Source organism: Gymnoscopelus microlampas, assembly GCF_963454915.1.
Source record: "Gymnoscopelus microlampas genome assembly, chromosome: 16".
Classification (NCBI taxonomy): domain Eukaryota; kingdom Metazoa; phylum Chordata; class Actinopteri; order Myctophiformes; family Myctophidae; genus Gymnoscopelus; species Gymnoscopelus microlampas.
The window spans coordinates 10,453,024-10,474,852 of NC_139953.1; the positions used below are offsets into that span (position 1 = coordinate 10,453,024).

The window sequence follows — 21,829 nt, forward strand, 5'->3', positions numbered from 1 at the left end:
GGAGAGAAAGAGAGCGATAGAGAGCGATAGAGAGAGAGAGAGAGAGAGAGAGAGAGAGAGAGAGAGAGAGAGAGAGAGAGAGAGGGAGAGAGAGAACATCATTGTGCGCTGCCAGTATAAAACCAAGTGTCAAGCTTCACCAGCACAGAACTTCTGAAGTGCCGCACAACTCAGCACAGCAAAGACCAAGAGGATGGATAGAGGCTGAACACCCAGCAATGTACACTAAAGATATTGAATTACTAATTATAATGTATAGTTTGACTGCTTAAAGGATGAGGGGCAGTTGTTATAATCAAAGAGAGATGGATTGCCATTTTACGCGTCGCTTTCATGAATCGACCTTATGAATTATAGACAAATATGTCAGTTCTGAGCCTGAGGTGAAGTTGACGGGGGGCAATGACGGTATCTTTCTCAAATACTTGGCGGATAAACCAACGTGCATCCGACGGACGATGGAGACGTGCTGCTTTTGGACGAACCAAAAAAGTGCCAACTTATGGATAAACGCACTTCACCTGCATGCTCTCCTGGCTGTATTAAAGCCTGATGGTGGAGCAGCAATCTGATCAGAAAGACCATCACGCCGAGAGATGGAGCATGCCGATCACTTCAAACCACCGTCTATCATTTATGGAGATCTGCTGAACGTCTCCACCGCCAGCAACAACAACAACGACACCAACAACAATGCGAATCTCACGCCGAGCGCGGAGCAGAAAGACTCCAACGGCAACAACGTCGCTTTCCAGGCGGGCTTGGCCGTGACGTTGACCCTCATAACCCTCGCCACCCAGCTCTCCAACGCGTTCGTCATCGCCACCATCTACAAGTCCAGGAAGCTCCACACGCCCGCCAACTTTCTCATCGCGTCGCTCGCCGTCACGGACCTGCTCGTGTCCATCCTGGTGATGCCCGTCAGCGCGCTCTACACCGTGAGCCACACGTGGACGCTGGGCCAGGTCATCTGCGACGTCTGGCTGTCGTCGGACATAACGTGCTGCACGGCGTCCATCCTTCACCTGTGCGTGATCGCGCTGGACCGCTACTGGGCGATCACGGACGCCGTGGAGTACACCAAAAAGCGCACGCCGGCGCGCGCCGCCGGCATGGTCGCCACGGCCTGGGTGATCGCCATCTCCATATCGCTGCCGCCGTTCTTTTGGCGACAGGTGATTGCCAAATGCAGCCCCACCACCACCCACACTGCACACAGTACTTTACTCCAGTGGTTCTCAAACTTGTTCATGTCCAGGACCCCCAAAATGATATGTATTTGGCTGCACACACACCCCCCCCCCCCCCCCCCCCCCCCATCTCAAAAATATTTTGTGCCAGGGATTTTTTGAATAGACAAAGTATAAAATATGGTTGGTTAAAATGAGTGTGACACTATATTAACACATTTTGCTGGGGACCCCCTGATACCCCCCAAAGACCCCTGGGGGTCCCCGGACCCCACTTTGAGAACCAATGCTTTACACCAGTGGTTCTCAAAGTGGGGTCTGGGACCCTCAGGGGTCCTTGAGGGAGTTCCAGGGGGTCCCCAGCTGAATGATGGATAGTTAGGAACCAAATGGACCCTTATGGGTCTGTAACTCAGAGTTAAATTAACATTGATTTTACAATATAAATAGGGGTCCCAGAGATAGAAATGCGTGGTGGGTTGGCCAGCTAATCTATAGTTATATTGTAGTTATAGCTGTGTTTTTTTTTTTTTAACCATGTGTTGTTTTTTTACTTAGGATTTTTAACTTCTTATAACTTTTTTTTACTGCATTCTACTTCCATTGATGTAATGTATTTTCTAAAACGGCTAGTTCCATTCCGTGACTCTGATTGGCTGGTTTCCGTTTCGTGATATATGAGACTATAATCTAGATCAGTTTATATCAATCCCAGGTGCGTTCTTTTTATTCACAGTGATCCACATCTGTAGCGAAGCTTTAAACTTTTACACAGCCTAAGTACAAATATAATTTATGAAAAGGCTGCTACAGTGAAGTCAATTAATTTTACTAATATCTTATTAGGCTGACTGAAACGTTTTTTTTTTTTGTACTCTCTTGGTGTTTTGTTGTATGTGGGGATTGCATGTATCGGTTATGAAAGACAGATTGTATCATGAGAAAAACAGCTAGTCCTGATAAGTAAACTAATATATGATAGCCTTTCCATAGGAGTATCTTTTTTGGGACATTTTGTTATTTTCCTATATAAGCGAATTTTAATTATTTCCAAAAAGAACAGCCAATAGCATATTAAAAGTTGTGTAATCTTGAACCTAAACAGCAGTGACTAGTGGCATCGCCAAGCGCTTATCCGGAGTCGGGTCGCCCCCCCCCCCCCATCTCAAAAATATTTTGTGCCAGGGATTTTTTGAATAGACAAAGTATAAAATATGGTTGGTTAAAATGAGTGTGACACTATATTAACACATTTTGCTGGGGACCCCCTGATACCCCCCAAAGACCCCTGGGGGTCCCCGGACCCCACTTTGAGAACCAATGCTTTACACCAGTGGTTCTCAAAGTGGGGTCTGGGACCCTCAGGGGTCCTTGAGGGAGTTCCAGGGGGTCCCCAGCTGAATGATGGATAGTTAGGAACCAAATGGACCCTTATGGGTCTGTAACTCAGAGTTAAATTAACATTGATTTTACAATATAAATAGGGGTCCCAGAGATAGAAATGCGTGGTGGGTTGGCCAGCTAATCTATAGTTATATTGTAGTTATAGCTGTGTTTTTTTTTTTTAACCATGTGTTGTTTTTTTACTTAGGATTTTTAACTTCTTATAACTTTTTTTTACTGCATTCTACTTCCATTGATGTAATGTATTTTCTAAAACGGCTAGTTCCATTCCGTGACTCTGATTGGCTGGTTTCCGTTTCGTGATATATGAGACTATAATCTAGATCAGTTTATATCAATCCCAGGTGCGTTCTTTTTATTCACAGTGATCCACATCTGTAGCGAAGCTTTAAACTTTTACACAGCCTAAGTACAAATATAATTTATGAAAAGGCTACTACAGTGAAGTCAATTAATTTTACTAATATCTTATTAGGCTGACTGAAACGTTTTTTTTTTTGTACTCTCTTGGTGTTTTGTTGTATGTGGGGATTGCATGTATCGGTTATGAAAGACAGATTGTATCATGAGAAAAACAGCTAGTCCTGATAAGTAAACTAATGATAGCCTTTCCATAGGAGTATCTTTTTATATGTTTGGGACATTTTGTTATTTTCCTATATAAGCGGATTTTAATTATTTCCAAAAAGAACAGCCAATAGCATATTAAAAGTTGTGTAATCTCGAACCTAAACAGCAGTGACTAGTGGCATCGCCAAGTTGAAGTTACTAAACAATCCGGTGGGAAAGCAGCATGATAGTGAAATGCAGTGAAAGACCCGGAAAAAACAGCTGGGACTGGCCAGTAGTCACTTCGAGTGGCAGTTGGGGAAAACGCTCACCCCAAAACATGATTTACAATTCTGTGCCTATCAGCGCTGAGTAGGCTCAAGCGAACGTTGCTACACCTCGCTCGGTGGTGCCTCTCGTGGCTCAAGTTCGCTTGAGACTGCATGCACGCCTCCGTCGCGGTCCAAAACTATACTTTATCGGCAAAAGAAAAAAGTCTGCGGTTGTCGGAAAATAAGTGCCAGCAGGGGAATTCGATCACGGGAAGTTGGGGTTGGCAGTCCAATGCTCAGTGAGGCACGCCACCAGACCATTCAAGAAGTCAGGGCTTTGGGCTCTCTTAGAATGTGACAACGCCCCCACCGTCCTCTCTGGGGGTGGAGTCCTTGTTTTCTCGTTTTTGCATTCAGCCAATCGCAAGACAGGCAGGGCGGGGCTTGCTAGAATCTCACTGTAGAACAGACTTATCAGTGGCTCCGGGCAGAGCTTTTAAAGACATAATTCCTCCAGTCCGCCACTCTGACAGAACTCAATTTGAGAATAAAGTACTCTTTATCATTCTGATAGATTAGTCCTCTGGTGTATACTTTTCGTTCTTTTTTCTTTTTTTAAAGTTCCTGTAAAAAAAAAAAGAAAAAAGAAAGAAATCCGCCTGTCAGCAGAAATTCCCTAGTCAGCAGAATTGCTCGCCCTCACAATGTCTCAATCGCTTTACAAAGTAGCTATGTAAGTGGTTTACACGTGAAGTTCAGAGACATAGTAGCCAAATCTGGGCCTGGCTTTAAAAAAATATGAATTTCTATCGAATATCTTAGTTACCATGAGATTGACCTAACAGTTAAGTTTTGTTTCTCTATGTGTTTGTTTGGGAAAAGTTGACATGTTCACACAGCCTGGCCGGGAAGTGGAACTACTAACTTGTAAAGGTTGTTCTTGTAATGAATTATTGGCTGGCATCTCCCTTAGACATAGGGTGAGAAGTGCAGTCACCCGAGAGAGACTCGTAGTAGAGCCGCAGCTCCTTCACTTGGAAAGAAGCCAGCTTAGGTGGTTCGGGCATCAAGTACGGATGCCTCCCGAGCGTCTCCCTAGGGAGGTCTTCGATGCACGTCCCACTGGGAAGAGACCCCGGGGCAGACCAAGGACCAGATGGGGGGATTACATCTCCACACTGGCCTGGGAACGACTCGGGATCCCCCAGGAGGAAGTGGCTAATGTTGCTCAGGAGAGGGAAGGCTGGAGCTTTCCGCTGGAACTGTTGCCCCCGCGACCCGACTCCGGATAAGCGGTTGAAGATGGGTGGATGGATGGATGTTTTATGATTTTCATGTTGCCAAACTTGCCATGTTTGTAACCGTTTTAGAAAAGCAATAAGCCACGCGAGGTTTTGACCTCTATTTTATAATGTCTGAGAGGGTCGTAGGCACTCCGCTGACGTGTCGTGCCTCACTACGCCTCTCAGCCATTATAAAATACAAGGTAAACTGAGACCTTGCGTGGCTAATTGCTTTATTATATGTTCATCATGCTTCTTTTTATTGACAATCTGTTTGAATGTATTGCACTGGAGCTGTTGAACAGAACAAACTTCCTTCGGGATTCATAAAGTATCTATCTATCTATCTATCTATCTATCTATCTATCTATCTATCTATCTATCTATCTAGGTGAAAGCGGAAGAGGTGATGAGCTGCGACGTGAACACCGACCACATTTTCTACACCATTTACTCGACCTTCGGCGCGTTCTACATCCCCACGCTGCTCCTCATTGCCCTCTACGGAAGGATATACGTCGAAGCCCGAAAGCGCATCTTGAAACAGTCCCCCAACAAAGCCGGGAAAAGACTAACGCAGGCCCACTTGATCACGGATTCGCCCGGTTCGGCGGCGTCCACCACGTGTCTAAACTATGGCACCAACGAAACCTCCTCCTGTGACACCACCGTGTCGTCTGCAAACGTAGTGAAAGTCACGGTGTCCGACGCGCTGTTGGAAAAGAAGAGGCTCGCCGCCGCCCGGGAGAGGAAGGCGACAAAGACGTTGGGGATCATCCTCGGGGCTTACATCATATGTTGGCTCCCGTTTTTCATCTACACCATAATAGTGTCCGTGTGCGAGTCGTGTTTTTATCAGGAGTTGTTTGACGTATTCACGTGGTTGGGTTATCTCAACTCGCTGATCAACCCCATCATATACACCATGTCCAACGACGACTTCAAGAAGGCGTTCAACAAGTTGATACGCTTTAAATGTTGCCGGTCATGAGAATATGGCCTATGCTATAACATCCATAACGTTTATGTTTTAACTTGAATGTGCATTCCACAAGTCCTTTTCTCTCAGCAGCTTTTGGCCTGCATGGGAAATGGGCTACGATTTCTGATCTTGGTGAAACGCCATTTCATTAGTTGCCCTGGCACCAGCTGCTAGGTCAAGCACGTGATGGCCTAAATTGCATAATCATACATCAAAATAAAAAAAGAGGACAAAGGATTTGACTACTGCCCTTCATGTAGACTTTGCAGTGGGGTGTTGAACTGCATTGGTCCTGTATAGCCTAACTGTTAATGCATATGAATGTAATTTAGGCTACATGGGAGGTTCATGAAAGACAGCCATTTCATGGATTTTCAGAAGCCTACTGTTGTATCTTAGGAAGATATCATGAGCCTAAATGAGGAAGCACTGTGACCGATTTTTGCAATTGATCAACTATACGTCTTTCTTTCTTTCCTTTCTTTCTTCTTTTATTGGAGAAACAAGTAACCAGGAGAGGTCTGTCTCTGTTTGTATTCATCCACCCATTACAGTCATCAGAACTGTGTATGATATATAGAAAGCATATTTGACACTCAACATCAGTTGGTGAGTAAGCACAAACAGCTTATAGGACTAAGCTACCATGCACAAGTAAATGAAAGTATCATTAAGACAGAACCCCCCCCCCTGACCCCCAACTCAATAAGGGGAAGCAATGGTGCCTACAACAGTTGTTTCCTTCACAGGTGCCTGGCTTGTGTGGAGATCAGCAATTATTTATTCATTTATTTATTTGTTTGTTTTATTTGTGGGGGGCAAACACATGTTATCTTGTTGTCAGTGTTATGTGTAATGTTATATTTTTTTTGTGACATATAGGACATTATTCTTTACAGTAAGTTAAAGAGTAATACAAGCTAAGCCTAAATGTGTGAATACTGTACGTATGCATTGTCTTCATTATTCATTCCATCATGGTTTGCTAATTTGAAGTGTGCTCAATCAAAACATGGCAGCCGTATGGATATCATATACTGTAAAATAGTGCTAAGTTATAACCACCTCTGAAAGCAGAAGCCCATACTGCAAAACACTAGACCTCCTCACCAACCCTCTCATGAACAAGACTCTGTGAATTGCTTAACATTTGCTTTGATGTTTCAGTATGCATCTAAATGTACAAGCTATGTTCTGATGGGGAAAGGGGCTAAAACAGGGTTCCTAAAGTCATGGAAAATCTGGAAAAATCATGGAATTAAAAAAATATATATATTTATAACATTTCCAGGTCTTGAAAAGTCAGGGAAATCTGTGAAGCATATCTGTGTCAACATTTATAACAGTTACGGAGCATAGATCACACATGCACACTTTGGAAAGGTCATCCAAATGTGCTCAGAATGTTTTTTGTCCACAGGCAGACACATTGCTGGCAGATCCTATTACCTGAAGACATAATGTAACATAATATGTTTCATAATTGTATTCCAGAGTCCCAAATAGTGGTCCGCTCTTACCCAAACCAGACCTGGGACAGTCGCCCAAGCATGTGTGAATTAACAATGGCACTTACAAATATTGACACAGAGAGATCACAGGATTGATATGGATGAATTAGCAGAACAAATGAGTGGGAACCCTGTAAATTGTACTCAGTTCAAGTGAACTGATGAACATTTGCCAAACATTACTATACTGTACATCGTCATTGTGTGTTCACATTGTATTACTGTATCTAAATGCTTAAATAACATGCCACAATAAGGCTGTAGGCAGGAATCGTGGTATCAAGTGCAAGCAGAATCACTCTGTGTAAAAGAAATGAAAGAAATAAAAATGGCATTTAACTGGAACCGGGGCCTACTGGCGGGCCATGAGGATATTGCAAGTGGGCCCCCAAATAATAGGCTCTATTCACAGCAGCCATATTATGAAGACATTCACAGGTGTTACCAATGATACTAATGAAGGCTCTGTTCCATTCTGGTCAAACCGAGTCAGGGTGCTGATATTGTGCATGTTGGCCCACTGGAAACAAATGCCCCTTACAGGTGTGTAACTCTGAGAGTGTTGGTTCCATTTGTACACTCTCAGAGTTATGGGGGTCGTGGAAACCACTGTGCTACACTAAATGGAACAGAGCCTTCATTAGTATCATTGGTAACACCTGTGAAGGAAGTGATAATATGGCTGCTGTGCATAGAGCCTATTGGCAAAACATTAAGTCATGGTATTTTTTCTTTAAAACCATTGAGCAATGAGTTTCCATTGTGATAAATAGGAACTACTACGTTAGTTCCTTAGTTCCAAGCCGGAACGCAATCGATTGATTGATCATTAAAATAAACATCCGCTTAAAATGTACGTGGCCCACCCATGGGGTGGGCTGCAAACACTTTAGAGGATTTTCAAGTGGGCCCTGTTCCAGAAAAGGTTGGGAACCACCCTAAGTAGAAAGCACAGAAGGGTCCGTTTCTCGTGTATTAAGATAACATGGCAGCCAAAGATATTTTTTGTAGAGATGAGGGATAGTGTTCATCACAACTGCTTCTGAACCATTACTGTTCAAATTCAATGTTCATTTCCGAGCACAAAATATCAAACATTCTACGGCAGCCATCTTTCAGTGTTTAAGGGCAGGTCAAAATCCCATTAAAAATACATTCATTTGGGATTTTAACCACTTAATCCCTGTTCTAAATGTTTCCAAAATTGTCGATTTACAAGCTCAGAACATGTCACATCGCAAGTTCGCGACGCATCGTGACCTTGTAGATCTGCAATGTTTTTAAAATATTTGGAAATTCTTCAAAGGAATTTTGAAAATGTTTGCCCCAAAACAGGGACACCAGGGTTAATATGGATAAGTGACGTATAGCCATTGTAACTAATCCATTTGTGTGGAAAAACAGCCTGTGTATACAGTAGTGCTCAGTGTGTTTGACACTCATCAGGACACTTTATCAATCCATGTGGAAGTCAACGTTTCATCCAAAACAGCTGTTTGCCTGTTAAAACTGTGCAAATGACTGAAATGTGAGTTTGTAGGAATGAGGACCTGCATACACGTGGCCCTACATGGGCCACGACTGAACACAGATGATCCAAACTAGCTTCTGCTGTACAATGCTTCTGCGCACATAAAGCAATGCACTGTATCTGCTGCTCTGTTGGCTGAAGTTGACCCACAATTTCACATAAAAATACTGTTGTGAACAATGAGAAGAAGAAAAAAAAAACAGCAACTAAACAACAATAAACAAATAAACGGCTGATGGAATTAAGAGGCATTGATCATTTTTCTTATTTTCTTATTCTGGGTTCTCGTTTTGTGTCAGTGTGGTTCTATATTTGTTGGCAGTTGCCTATACCACTAGACATCATTCACACAAGTAAGATGCTTATGTCCACAGTCCACACATATTTCATATGAAGGCGGCAATGACATTTCTGTCATCTTTATATGAATCCGGTGCGGTATTTACTACTTGTTTCATCTGGGGCTTTGAGAGGATGACGCATCTCACGAATGAGATACAGCTGTTATACCGGCTGCCTGTATGCAGTATCAGTGGAATTCAACACATTATGAAATAGTCTGTTTAACAATAGTCCAATGAGACACACTCCTACATTTCTCTCTAGCATTTTTTTAGTGCAAGTGTGAAACCTAAGGAGGGGTGGTTAATTTGTGTACTGTATATTATGTCCACTCTACCTGAAAAGCCAAATCAATTATATGGCGAAGTACTGTAATTGCTGGCATAACAAAAACAAACAAAACGCAGCCAGTGGCTCAGGGGGTGGAGCAGCTGCTTGGGAATCGGGGTTCCGGGTTCGATCCCCAGTTCTCCCTGGGTTAGTGTCAAAGTGTCCTTGAAGGTTTCCTCTACCGTCGGTGTGTGTGAATGGGTGCATGTAATACATAGTGCAAAGTACTTTGGATAAAGGTGCTATATAAATGGAACATTTACCATTTCCTCACATTTACCTCACAACTGAATATTATAGAATAGCTAGTCAAGTCAAACATGATGTTTATGGCTAGGGATATCCGATATTATCGACAGATAATAGCAAAAAAAATGTAATATCGGAAAATATCGGTATCGGTTTTTATGCATGCTATTTTACTGACTAAACAAAAATATACAGCAGAAGAATCAACTTGTTTGATTTACTGGCTGTTGCACATTTGTGAGGTTTGAACTAGATGTTATATTGATATTATAGCTATTTTATTTTATTGTCTCCGCCAGGCCGAAGGCATGGCGAGAGAGTATGTTTTACCCTCCGTCCGTCCGTCCGTCCGTCCGTCCGTCCGTCTGTGGACAGCTAATCTCTGCCACCGCTGGCTTGATCGCAGCCAAACTGTGCACACACACTCCCTGGATGCCAATTCAGACCCTCTGCCCCAAACTTTTCACATGGGCTTGTTATAGCGCCACCAGGAGGCCGCTTTTGCCAAAACACATTTTATGACAGTACTCCTACAAAATTTGTCCAAACGTCACACAAATCGGTACACAGTATCTCTATAGTCATTAAACCAAACGACTTTTTCAGATTTATCATATTCCATCTGCATTGGCTAAAAATGGCTTCCAAAGTTTGCAGGACTGCTCGGTTTTGAACAAAATGCCTCAAATCATGAACACAGCATGCAATTTCCGTGAAATTTTGCACGCACATTCTCACTAGGCCGAGGAAGAACTGCCACTTGAGAATTTTCAAATCAGCCTCATGGTGGCGCTACAACAGGCTGCTTTGTGTTTTCACCTATAACTGCACCGATCTGTGTAAAACTTTGTATGTGCACTCCCTAGAGGCCAAGGAAAAACCTTTGCCCTGCATTTTTCACATCTGCCTTTTATAGCGCCACCAGGAGGCCAACTTATATCAAACACATTTTTGGATATTACTCCTTCAGATTTTATCCACATTTCATGCAAATCGGCAGACATGATCTCTATAGTCATGTGCTCAAGACGGACCAGTTAGATTTTTCATATTCCATTCTCATTGACTAAGATTGACATCTAAAGTTTGCAGGAGTGGCCCGTTTTGAACAAAATGTTGCAAATCATCAACACAGCATCCGATTGCGGTGAAACTTTGCACGCACATTTGCACTACGTTGAGGTCACGAATGCCACCCTTTCAACATTGCCATATTATAGCGCCACCAGCAGGCCGATTTTGGCAAAACTATATTTTTTACTTGCGGTGAAACTTTGCACGCACATTTGCACTACGTTGAGGGCACAAATGCTACCCTTTCAACATTGCCCTATTATAGCGCCACCAGGAGGCCGATTTTCGCAAAACCACACACACACACACATTACACTTCCTCACCTGGCGGAGACTTGTGCTCCGAGGAGCACTTTCTCTAGTTAGATAATGTGATAGTTTGCTTATAGTGAAATAAGTCGGCATACCCTATTTAAGGCACATTTCACAGGAAACTGTGAAAACTGAAATACATAGTTTTGCTTCAAAACCTGCATACCACGTGTCCTCCCTAAGGAACCCATCTGACATCTGTCATCATGGCATCACTTTTGATACAACTCCCATGGTACCGGAATGGAGAGTCTTGGCGGACAGTGTTTTCTTTCATCTCACGTCAAACACAGATGTAATTTGGTCCCTTTGAAAGTTATTAGACCATTAATCCATGTTTACTGTGGGCCTTGCTGGGAAATGTGTCACTCTGAACAATACTCCTGTTAGGAATAGATGACAGGGACGGCGAGATGTCAGTCTCGTCTGGCTGGCTGGCTGCCTGCCAGGTGATTTCTCAAAGGGAACATTTAATGGACATTTACATTTTAGGGATTTAGGGTGCATTAGCAGCAGATGTGACTATAAAACAATGTTTAGATACTGTAACTGATTACCAATAATGCCAACAGCTTGAGAGCAATCCGTTTCATTCATTTCAATGAAAGGAAAAGTGATTTTGACTCACAGATATTTGAGGGCTTATGAGAATCAGAATCATATTTATTGCCAGGAATTTCTCTCAGTGGGGTTGCTTTACAATGAATAATATTAAAGACAGAAGATACGGTAGAAGCTTATACAGTATACAATGTTATAGGTTGATATAGCAACATGAGCAGCTACATAATATGAATCATTGCATTTGTTGAATCGTGTGTACATTATACATTGCACTTGTATGAATACATCAATATAGTTAGTTTGTATTGTGTTCACAGAGGTAACAACATTTTGTAGAGTCCCAGGTGATTTGTGGCTGAGCAGAGACGTCCCAGCATACCTTGGGGTGCATCCATATTCCTTATTCTTCAACCGCTGTGTTGTTGTTTGCCCATGGGAATGCATTGGCCGAATGATGTGTTCTGTTGTTTATTGTTGTTGATTTATAGTACTAGAGGTTCGGGCCTCTACGCAGCCCTCACACCTACGTCGCACTGCCGATCCGACCAATATGTCTGAGTCAGAGTGTTGGGGGCTTAGTCAGAGTACCCGTTCTGCATCAACCAGTCCTCGTCCCTTCTTATGCCCATATATGGAGATCCCTGATGTCATCAGCATATGCCCATATATGGGCATAGCCCCTTTTGTGCCCATATATGGAGCTGACTGATTTGTTCACGGCTGATGCCATGACGACACATTGAGGTTAGACAACGCACTCCATATTTGGGCGTCGCTGCATTGGGAATTATATGGTTATTATGGCCAAGTCAGAGTGACATCAGAGGTCCGCCTGGCCTACTCGCCCTCCCATTAGCCAATTTTTAGTATAAGATACGTGTATCTTTTACAGAAAAACCTGAGTATAATAGGGCACTTAGAGAGAGCGCCCCTTCTCTCTGTGTTCAAGTTTTGAGTGAGTTGGAGTTTGGTGCGCCAGGTGCCACAATTAGGAAATGTTCCTAATTGGGGTCAGCAGTTGTGGTTTCTCATTTGAACCCACAGTTCGTTACATTCGTGTCAGAAGCGGGATGTCATCAATCGCGGGCCCTCGATGTCGTCACAACTGCCCTCCAGCACCTTGGCTATAGAGCCGACAGGCAGCAACGACTCTGCACTAGAAACCACACAGGGAAGCAGTGTTGCCAGATTCTGTGAGAGAAACAGGTCTAGGAAAACCAGCCCAAAAGAAGCGACTATGGGCTACATGAGCACTTTAACATATACATCCGCTATTTGAAAATAGCAGATCTACAAGCCCAGGTTGAAATAGCAGCTCAGCTCAAATAATGGTTGATCCAAAAATGTTTTTTTGGATAAGCCATTGAGTTGGTATTAGAAGGTCATGTGCTACAGGCACTGACAAGCCTCAGACCGGAGGAGCTATACCATTCTTAAGGGTGCCCCAGAGCAGAGGTTCTCAACCTTTTCAGGCAGCGACCCCCCCCCCAAAATTGAACTGGGGACCCCCCCACCCCGACAAGCAGTTGGAATTGTCGGAGTTGGGGTGTTGAATTTAGTTTGACTCCGTTCCACAGATGAATATTGTGAAAATAGCCGATCTACAAGCTCAGTTGTGAGCTTGTAGATCGGCTATTTCAATAGTGTTTCATAGTGTTGTTGATTGCTTTTGATGCAGTAATGGTCTTATTTCTTCATCTTTTTTGAGGTATTAAAAAGGTCTTAAGTCCTTAAATTGTCACTTCACTTCAAAAAATCATGTGGTCCCGACCCACAGGTTGAGAACCACTGCCCCTATAGAGGAGCGATTTAGCCGGCCAGCCTTCGAGGATGAAGCCAGGGAACAACTGCCCCCCCCCCCCCCCCCCCCCCACCAGATAGAGAGAAAAGGAGAGCATATACTGTAGATGGGAGCCTATATGCCACCGCCCCCACTGAGCTACATAGATTAATTCAATGCAGAACTCCCACATTCCTGCATGGTATTCTGGAGCAGATGGCACCACAGGCCTGTGTGTAAAGGACTCTGTCCCAAGGGCAGTGCTTCAGGGGGGCTGAGGGGGCGGGTTGCCCCCTGGCATGCGTGGGACTCCCAGAGGTCGACTTTTATTTTATCGTTGCTGTCGGGTGGAAACCTTGTATGTCCAAATCTTATCTAGTTTAGGACATGAAAAAAAAGGAACCTGTGTTCCAATGGATCCGATTGAGTTATTATTTAGTTGCAAGCTCTTGTTAATACTTTTCATTGGTTTGATATTTGTAAAACCCACAGACCGACATAAAGGGATAGTTCACCCCCAAAATGACTCTTTTTCTATCGATTAGTCACCTCATGGAGACTTGAATTCATGGAGATTTTTTTTGTTTTGTTGCATTCCTAAGCCAATAATTTGATGACCGGCAGCGGTTCCGTGTCTCCTACCGGAACCGCTGCCATACCGGTCCGCTGATCATCACATTTTTGGCTTAGGAATGCGACAAAAAAAAAAAAAAAATCCATGCATTCAAGTCACCATGGGGTGACTAATGGATAGAAAAAAAATATTTTCTTTGGGTGAACTATCCCTTTAATCCCTTTCACTTTCAAAATTGTTCTAAAATAGCTCAAATAGCCGATCTACAACACCTCACATTGTGAAGAAGTAGGGTATTCATTTACGAAAAACACAACATTGAAAAATGGAGATAGGAGGTTTCTGTCCGACAGCGACGTTATGGTAGGACTGTGGTTGGTGGCAGTGTTGCCAGATTCAGTGAAAGAAACAAGCAACCAGGTCTAGGAAAACCAGCCCAAAAGAAGCGACTATGGGCCACATGAGCACTTTAACATACTATACATCAGCTATTTTCAAATAAAATCTTGCGGGGAAATTATAATAAGCAGATCTGGCAACCCTGGTTGGTGGCTGAGGAGAGGCTTGCCGGCATGCCTCTGGGTGCATCACTGTGTTGTTGTTATCAAATCAAATTGCTCTCTTGGGTCTCGAAAATTACTGTATAGCCTATACAGTTGTGGCTGTCTGGGGACCTCCAGGGGTCCTTGAGGGGGTTTCATGGGGTCCCCAACAAAATGCAGAACTGTTTAATCTCACTATTATTTCGCCTGCTAGAAGTTATCCCAAAGAGAAAATGTTATAAGAATGACTTTATAAATGATATTATTGGTTTCACTCTCTTCACTATTATCTCTCCTCCTACAATAGGCCTAGGCTACAGACAGTTGTAGAGTTCTGTGCTAAATCTAATCTAACCACAAAAATCGTATCTCTAACAGTTAAGCAATATTACAGGAGAGTTTATACTGTATGCCAGGAGTATTGGCACGACAGTGACGCGGTCAGAATCACAGCACAGCCCAGTTCCATAATCCTGTGTTTGAGAACCGCTGGTCTACAGTAGGGTCAGTAGCAGTGGTGGAAGAAATACTCAATTTTTTTACCTAAGTAAAAGTATCATTACCACAATGTAAAAATACTCAAAGTTCGGAATTCAAAATTTGCTTGAGTATAAAAGTGTTGGCATAAAAATATACTTAAAGCACCAAAAGTAAAACTATGCATTATGTCCAATTTAAATGTATGCAATGTTTTTGAATAAAGCATGTCTACGAGCTCACAACGCGTCACATTCTTTGCTTATTTGGGGGTGAAAATACTTTTTTTTTTTAAGTTTGAAAACATCTCCAGAGTACAGGTTAATGCGATTGAGTGATTATTTGTGGAATTTTGAATCATATTTTATGGCAGAGTTGTCACTTGTCTTAGAAACCTTGTAGGAACAATGTGCCATCCAGCAGACTCTCTGAGAGAGAGGACACTCTCCTGACCTCACACCCACACTCTCTATTTTCTGCCCACACTGAAGCCTCTGTTCCAAAAGTGACATCAATCTGACCTGAATACAGCCGAGCCTGTGTTGTTTATAACAAGGCCATTATGTCAGCTGTTCTTCCGTATCGCAAGTGAACAGTTGCCACACTGTGTATCTGCCCTGTGTATATGTGTATACTGTGTATATCCCCTGCCATGGTATATATATATATCGTTCTTGTCGGGCAGAAACCTTGTATCTCCATATTTCAACTGTGTTTTTCGTAAATTGATCCCCTACTTCATGCTATTGTCAGTCACACAAAAAGTAGTGACAATAGCAGATCTACAAGCTCACAACGCGTTGCATCGTGAGCTTGTACATTTTCACAATTTTAAAATGTTTCTAAAACAATAATTAAAAAAGGAGCGGTTTTGGACGTACACGGTTTCCACCCGACAGCAACGCTATTCTTTATTCCCATAACGCTGAATAGTGCATGGCCTTTGTTTTCAACTCTGATGAAAGAGGAAGTGAGAGGACACGCTAAATGCACACCATCATAAATGTTTTACCATGCACACATCTGCATTGTAGTATGTATACACAGAGGACATACTTTCTCCCCTGCTTGTATACGAAAAGTGTTCTTGAACTAGGGCTGGGCAATTAACCGGAAATATATATTGAAACCAGGGTTGCGTTGGTCATGGGACGGGCTAACGCGCCTTGCAACCACTATTTTGAGGAGGAGCGTGCACTCGCGGATGCATAGATTTAAACTAACCTTAGATTCACACCTCAACAAAGTCAACAAAGGCTGCTGACTGCCGGTTGTCACACCAGCATGAATTAACATAGGATTAACATAGGAATGAGCCTATATTTCCATTGTGTGACCTGTAGTGTAGGTGTTAAGCGACGCGCGTGTGACGTCATTAAGATAGAGTGCAACCACTTTCCGAATCACCGGAAATATATATAACCGGAAGTACTGTCGTTTTTTTGTGTGATATTTTTACATTTATATCGACAAATGAAAAAAGAAAAATCCAATAGATTTTGTATCACTGACTGAATCCATCATTAGTCTGATTAACCACTTAAAAAAATAGGGAAAGTAGCCAATCTACAAGCTGATAATGCAACGTGTTGTGAGCTATTTTTGTACGCTACCATTGTCCAACAAAGTATTATATCGCGTTAAGTGGTTCACAACCTGCCAGAAAGAACCACCATCTTATGAAAAATGAATGCGTGACTTCCCTTGCCCTATTCGCACGTATACTAGTGCATGACATCACTGTAGCTTATAAACACTTCAATATTATTTTAGTGTTCCCAAGGGTGACAGATGCAAAGTGGTGGTCAAATGTAAAGTATCGGCTGTCATAAGAAGACGAGGTACCTGTTATGGCAGCATAAAGAACAGCTTTAATCATTTCCCTTCTTGTAGGTCATTACTTACAGTACGAAGACAGCAACCGCATCACACAGGCTGACACAGCAGCGATTAAATACAATAAGTCCGAAAGTTAGCAAGTCAGAGAGCCCTCAGCAATGAATAAAAATGTGGCTGGCCTCTGTGTGACATCCTTAATGATTTGATTTATGCATAATGCGTTCCAAGAAAGCCTCCAAACCACATTAAATCAAATCAAATCGACTGGGGTAACTTAATGATTCTTTCCCCACTCTTTCTTTGTTCTTTTCCCACTGTGAACTTTCTTTTCTTTTCCTTTTTCAATATAGCTTATTCCCAGAGATCTACATCACTGAAACAAAAGGTTAGAAGTTGAATATATGTATAATTAATATTGACTGGGGCACTAAACTGCTAAATAACTCATTAACTATAAAAGCATGCTTGCCCGCTGGAAGCTCATCAGGCAGCTGTTTAGGAGTGGTCTGACCATGACTATCCCTGTGCTTATCATACCGATAGCTATATTCTCTGTTGTCTAAATAAACTCCTCCACAGAAAACAACTAGGAATATTAAATTCTGCAATTCTTTTGAATAATGTTTAACTTCTTTTATTTGATTTGTGAACGTCTTTTGAAAAATATATGTATTTTTAAATATAGGAACCGTAAAAAGAAATGTACATCTACTTTGAACCCATTTTATACTTCAGCTATTCAAAAATAGCCGATCTACAAGCTCACAACGTGAGCTTGAATGCTGTTTTTGAAAATCGAAAAAAAATAAAATGTTGAAAAACTGTGGCAATTTTGGAATAGTCTTACGGGGGTCCCTGGCACAAAATCTTTTGGGGAGTCTGCCTCTAAATACCTTTGAATTTGGGGGTCCTTGACATGAAAAAGTTTGAGAACCAATGCGTTAGCAGATGAAAATGAGTCGACACTCATTTTCGTAGTGTTGAATCGAATTCTGACCCGCAGCAGCCTATAAAATGAAAACAACTGGACTCGCCTGTCACACACGAGATTAGACTGGGACCGCGTGGGACTCAGTGAGATTGATAATCCGTTTAATCATGCCCACAAGTCTGTAATCTGACCCACATTTCATTCTGTGGGTCAGTGTGCCAGCGGTCAGAAAGAACTGTAACTGATCTCATCCCTCCCTGCAGTAGCCAGTATGTCCCTCCAGAGACATGTACCGCACTGTACTCTCAAAGTGTCGTTGACAAGATACTGAGCTCTTGTACAATACTCTCCATTCTCCACATTTGCTTATCAAAGTGGGGTCCGGGGCCCCCCAGGGGTCCTTGAGGGAGTTCCAGGGGGTCCCCAGCTAAATGATGGATAGTTAGGAACCAAATGGGCCCTTATGGGTCTGTAACTCTGAGTATACAAATGGAACCCTAACGGGTCCATTTGGTTCCATTTGTACACTCTCAGAGTTCAATTAACATTGGTTTAACAATATAAATTGGGGTCCCAGAGATAGAAATGCCATTAAATGGGGGTCCATAGCCTAAAGCATGTCAAACTGGGGGTCCTTGAAATTAAAATGGTTGAGAATCCCTGCTAGAGCCGTAAAAATCTTCTCTTATGGGGTCCCTGCCTGGACCTAAACCTTTTCAAATGGGGGGGGGGGGGGGGGGGGGGTCTGCGGACTAATAAGAGTAGGAGTCTGTTTACTGTGCAGCTCAAGAGTATGACACTTAATAATGTTGGCCTGAGGCAGTCGTTTGGGACCGTGCATGGCGACCCAAGCTAAAAATGTATAAAGCAGTGGTTCCCAACCTTTTATGGATCAGGGCCCACTTGAAAATGTCAAAAGCGTTCACACACAGCCCACCCGTTTTAGCACTTAACACCGTGTGAAGTGGTCAGATTGGTGCGTCGCCTGCATTTTCAGAGCATGCTTAGTTTAAAACCCATTTAGGCCTGGAACACCAATACGTAACTATACCTTTAAATCATTTTGGTGTAGTTGTTGCTGTATACAGTATATAGCAACATTACGTTTTGGATACAAATACAAGTTTAAGTTTTTCAGAAAACTTAGGTCAGGATTTAGAGGGCGTTTTTAGAATCGTCCTCAGGTCAAAATGCGTTAATGATCAATACAGCATATCGTGTTCCAGTTTGGATCAGAGGAACTAACAGAGACAAGCACAATTACTGTTTTGCCAAATTATTTGGGGGCCCACTTGCAGTATCCTCACAGCCCACCAGTGGGCCCCGGGCCACATGTTGGGAATCGCTGGTATAAAGGCATCTCAGAGTCATTTGAGGCACTTGAGATATGAACATTGAGCAACAAAATGACAAAACTAGGCCGAATACCTTTAGAAATGCTACTTCGTAAGCATGTACTGTATGAATGTATGTCCGTCTCCTCAAAAGCAGACCAATCACAGCTCACGGGAATCAGATGTCCGAGTTCCAGGACATTTTGTAAAGCAACAACAGCATTCTCACAAATGGGGGCAGGGGTGCAGTGCAGACTTCAATATAACTCTGTGGTCCATGGAAGGTAGTGGGGTGGGAATACCAAATATTCCATTGAAAACAAACACATCGAAAACAAAGTTTTAAACTAGTACTGTAGGTGTAGATGTGGAATTACTAAATATTGAGCAACTGTATGGAATATTTTTCACCTAAAATGTATCAATATTGTATAGACAATCTGCCAGAGATGTTTCTCCTCCACTGCCTGAAAGCTCTGCTGGTGGGCACAGCTGCTGCTCTGAGTCACCTGGAGCTCACACTGCTGGACCACAACTTGTTTAATAGGCCTGCCTTTAACTAAATATACTCTTCAATATAGAGAATACAACGCAATTATATTATCCAATCCATTTATAGAGCACATTTAAAACAACAGCGTTGAACCAAAGTGCTGTACACTCAGTAGACAAATATAAAATACTAAAGAGTAAAGCAATAAACAGGCACACAGAGGGTGCAACACATAGACACAATGCCGAACGGAAACAGCAAAGTCTGAACTAACTAACTGTCACGCCCAAGGGAGCTCACACACTCACACACCTGTGACCACTTCCACACCTGTGCCTGTTTCCACTGAGTAGCCAAGGTTATTTAAGGCCTCACTCTGCCATTATTCTCTGCCTGCTGATCAGACCAGTTTACCCTAGTCTAGCTCGCTCTAACCCAGTATTCGGAATCTGTATTCTCTGCCTGTTTTGACCCCTGCCTGTATCTGGATTTCCCTCTGCCTAACCCCTTTGTACTTCAGCCTACTAGGACGGATTACCTGTGTTTGGATTTGGATTGGACCCACGGACTACGGCTAAGCTTTACCCCCTTTGGACTAGACGCCACGCTGACTGACTTCTCTGGATTCCGACCCACGCTTTCCCCTTTGACTACTCTCTGCCTGGCCCTCTTTGCCCCTGGTTGCCCATTTCCCCCCCCCCCCAGCTTTGTTTGAATAAAACCTGTTGAACCTGTGCCTGCTTTTGAGTCCTCTTCTGTTTGGTGCCTGACAGATCAGCAGGCCCGACATGGACTCAGCGGGCGGTTCCGACCAGAACCCGTCACCCCTGGAATTACAGGGCCAACTGCTTGGTACGCACGATCAGAACATTAAGGAGATGCAAACAACAATTCACAACCTTTCTGCTGCGGTAACACAGCTACTTGATACTCAACGAGCCCAGGCCGGCCTGCCACCCGTCGCAGCAGAACCGCCTCCCGCAGCAGCGCCTCCCGCACCTCCAGGCATGGAGCCGCGGTCCAATGAACCGAGAATTCCCACTCCAGCTAAATACTCCGGTGATCCGGGGGGATTTCGTCAGTTCATGGTTCAGTGTGAGTTTACGTTTGTTGCTCAGCCGTCCCGTTATTCCTCTGACCATAACAAATTGGCGTTCATTATGAATCTCCTTGTGGATAGCCCACTGAACTGGGCTGTAGCTCACCTCAGTGTTCTCCCCGCGGCCGATCGGACTTATGATGGTTTTGTGGCGGAGTTCCAGCGTGTGTTTGACCACCCGGGTACGGGCCAGACGGCGGCTCGGAGGCTTTATGGCGTTCGGCAAGGAAGACGGGAGGTGACCGCCTACAACATTGAATTCCTCACTCTGGCAGCCGGTACACGATGGAATGATGACGCTCTGCTAACCGCTTACCACCACGGCCTCTCGCCTGAGTTGCGGGACGAACTCGCCACCCGTGATGACGCTGCCGACCTGAACTCTCTCATGAAGTTGACAGTGAAGATTGACGAGCGTCTCCGTGAGCGGCGCAGAGAACGGTCCTTCCGCCTTCCCAGCGTGGACCGAAACACTACGGAGGCGGGGCCGTCATTCACCAGTGCCAGCCGCGTCACAGCCACGCCCCCATCCCCTGCTCCCTCCAGAGCTGAGCCCATGGAGATAGGACGGGCCAGTTTGAGTTACGAGGAGCGCAAGAGACGGATCCGGGACAACGCCTGTCTCTATTGTGGCCGTCAGGGCCACTTTGCGGCGGTCTGTCCATTAAAAGACAACGCTCGCCAGTAGCCAGGGAATTATTGGTGAGCAATGTTCATTTCCCTAACTCCTCTACTAAATTTCAGTCTGTTATTATAAGCTGCAATAATACAGAGTTGGAAACTCAGGCTCTAATTGATTCTGGTGCTGATGCTAATTTGATTGATGCTAATTTAGCCCACCAATTAAATATTCCTGTCACTTCTGTTGATAAACCCTGTCAGGCCAGTGCTCTCGATGGGAGGTCCATTGGGTTGGTAACTCAGGCTACAGTCCCTATTAAGCTCCGTATCTCTGGCAACCATTGTGAGACTATTTCACTGCATCTTATTAATTCACCTCATGTCCCAGTCATTTTAGGACGTCCCTGGCTTGCTTTGCATAACCCTTCCATAGACTGGTCGAATCGCAAGATCACCTCCTGGGGGCAGTATTGTCTCGCTAACTGCCTAAGGTCGGCTCAACCCCCATCCTCCCCAAGGCCTGCTCCTTCCAACTACTCCCCAGAC

At 43.7% G+C, this 21,829-nt stretch overlaps 1 protein-coding gene across 1 annotated transcript; it reads left to right on the top strand.

Moving 5' to 3' along the window:
* Positions 1-596: 596 nt before the first annotated feature.
* Positions 597-5,689, top strand: LOC311063377 (5-hydroxytryptamine receptor 1B-like; the record flags this gene model as incomplete). Its single annotated transcript, XM_084082792.1, has 2 exons — positions 597-1,175; positions 5,090-5,689. The coding sequence occupies 2 exons, from the start codon at positions 597-599 to the stop codon at positions 5,687-5,689; spliced, it is 1,179 nt and encodes a 392-aa protein (XP_083938918.1).
* Between the last annotated feature and the right edge of the window lie 16,140 nt (positions 5,690-21,829).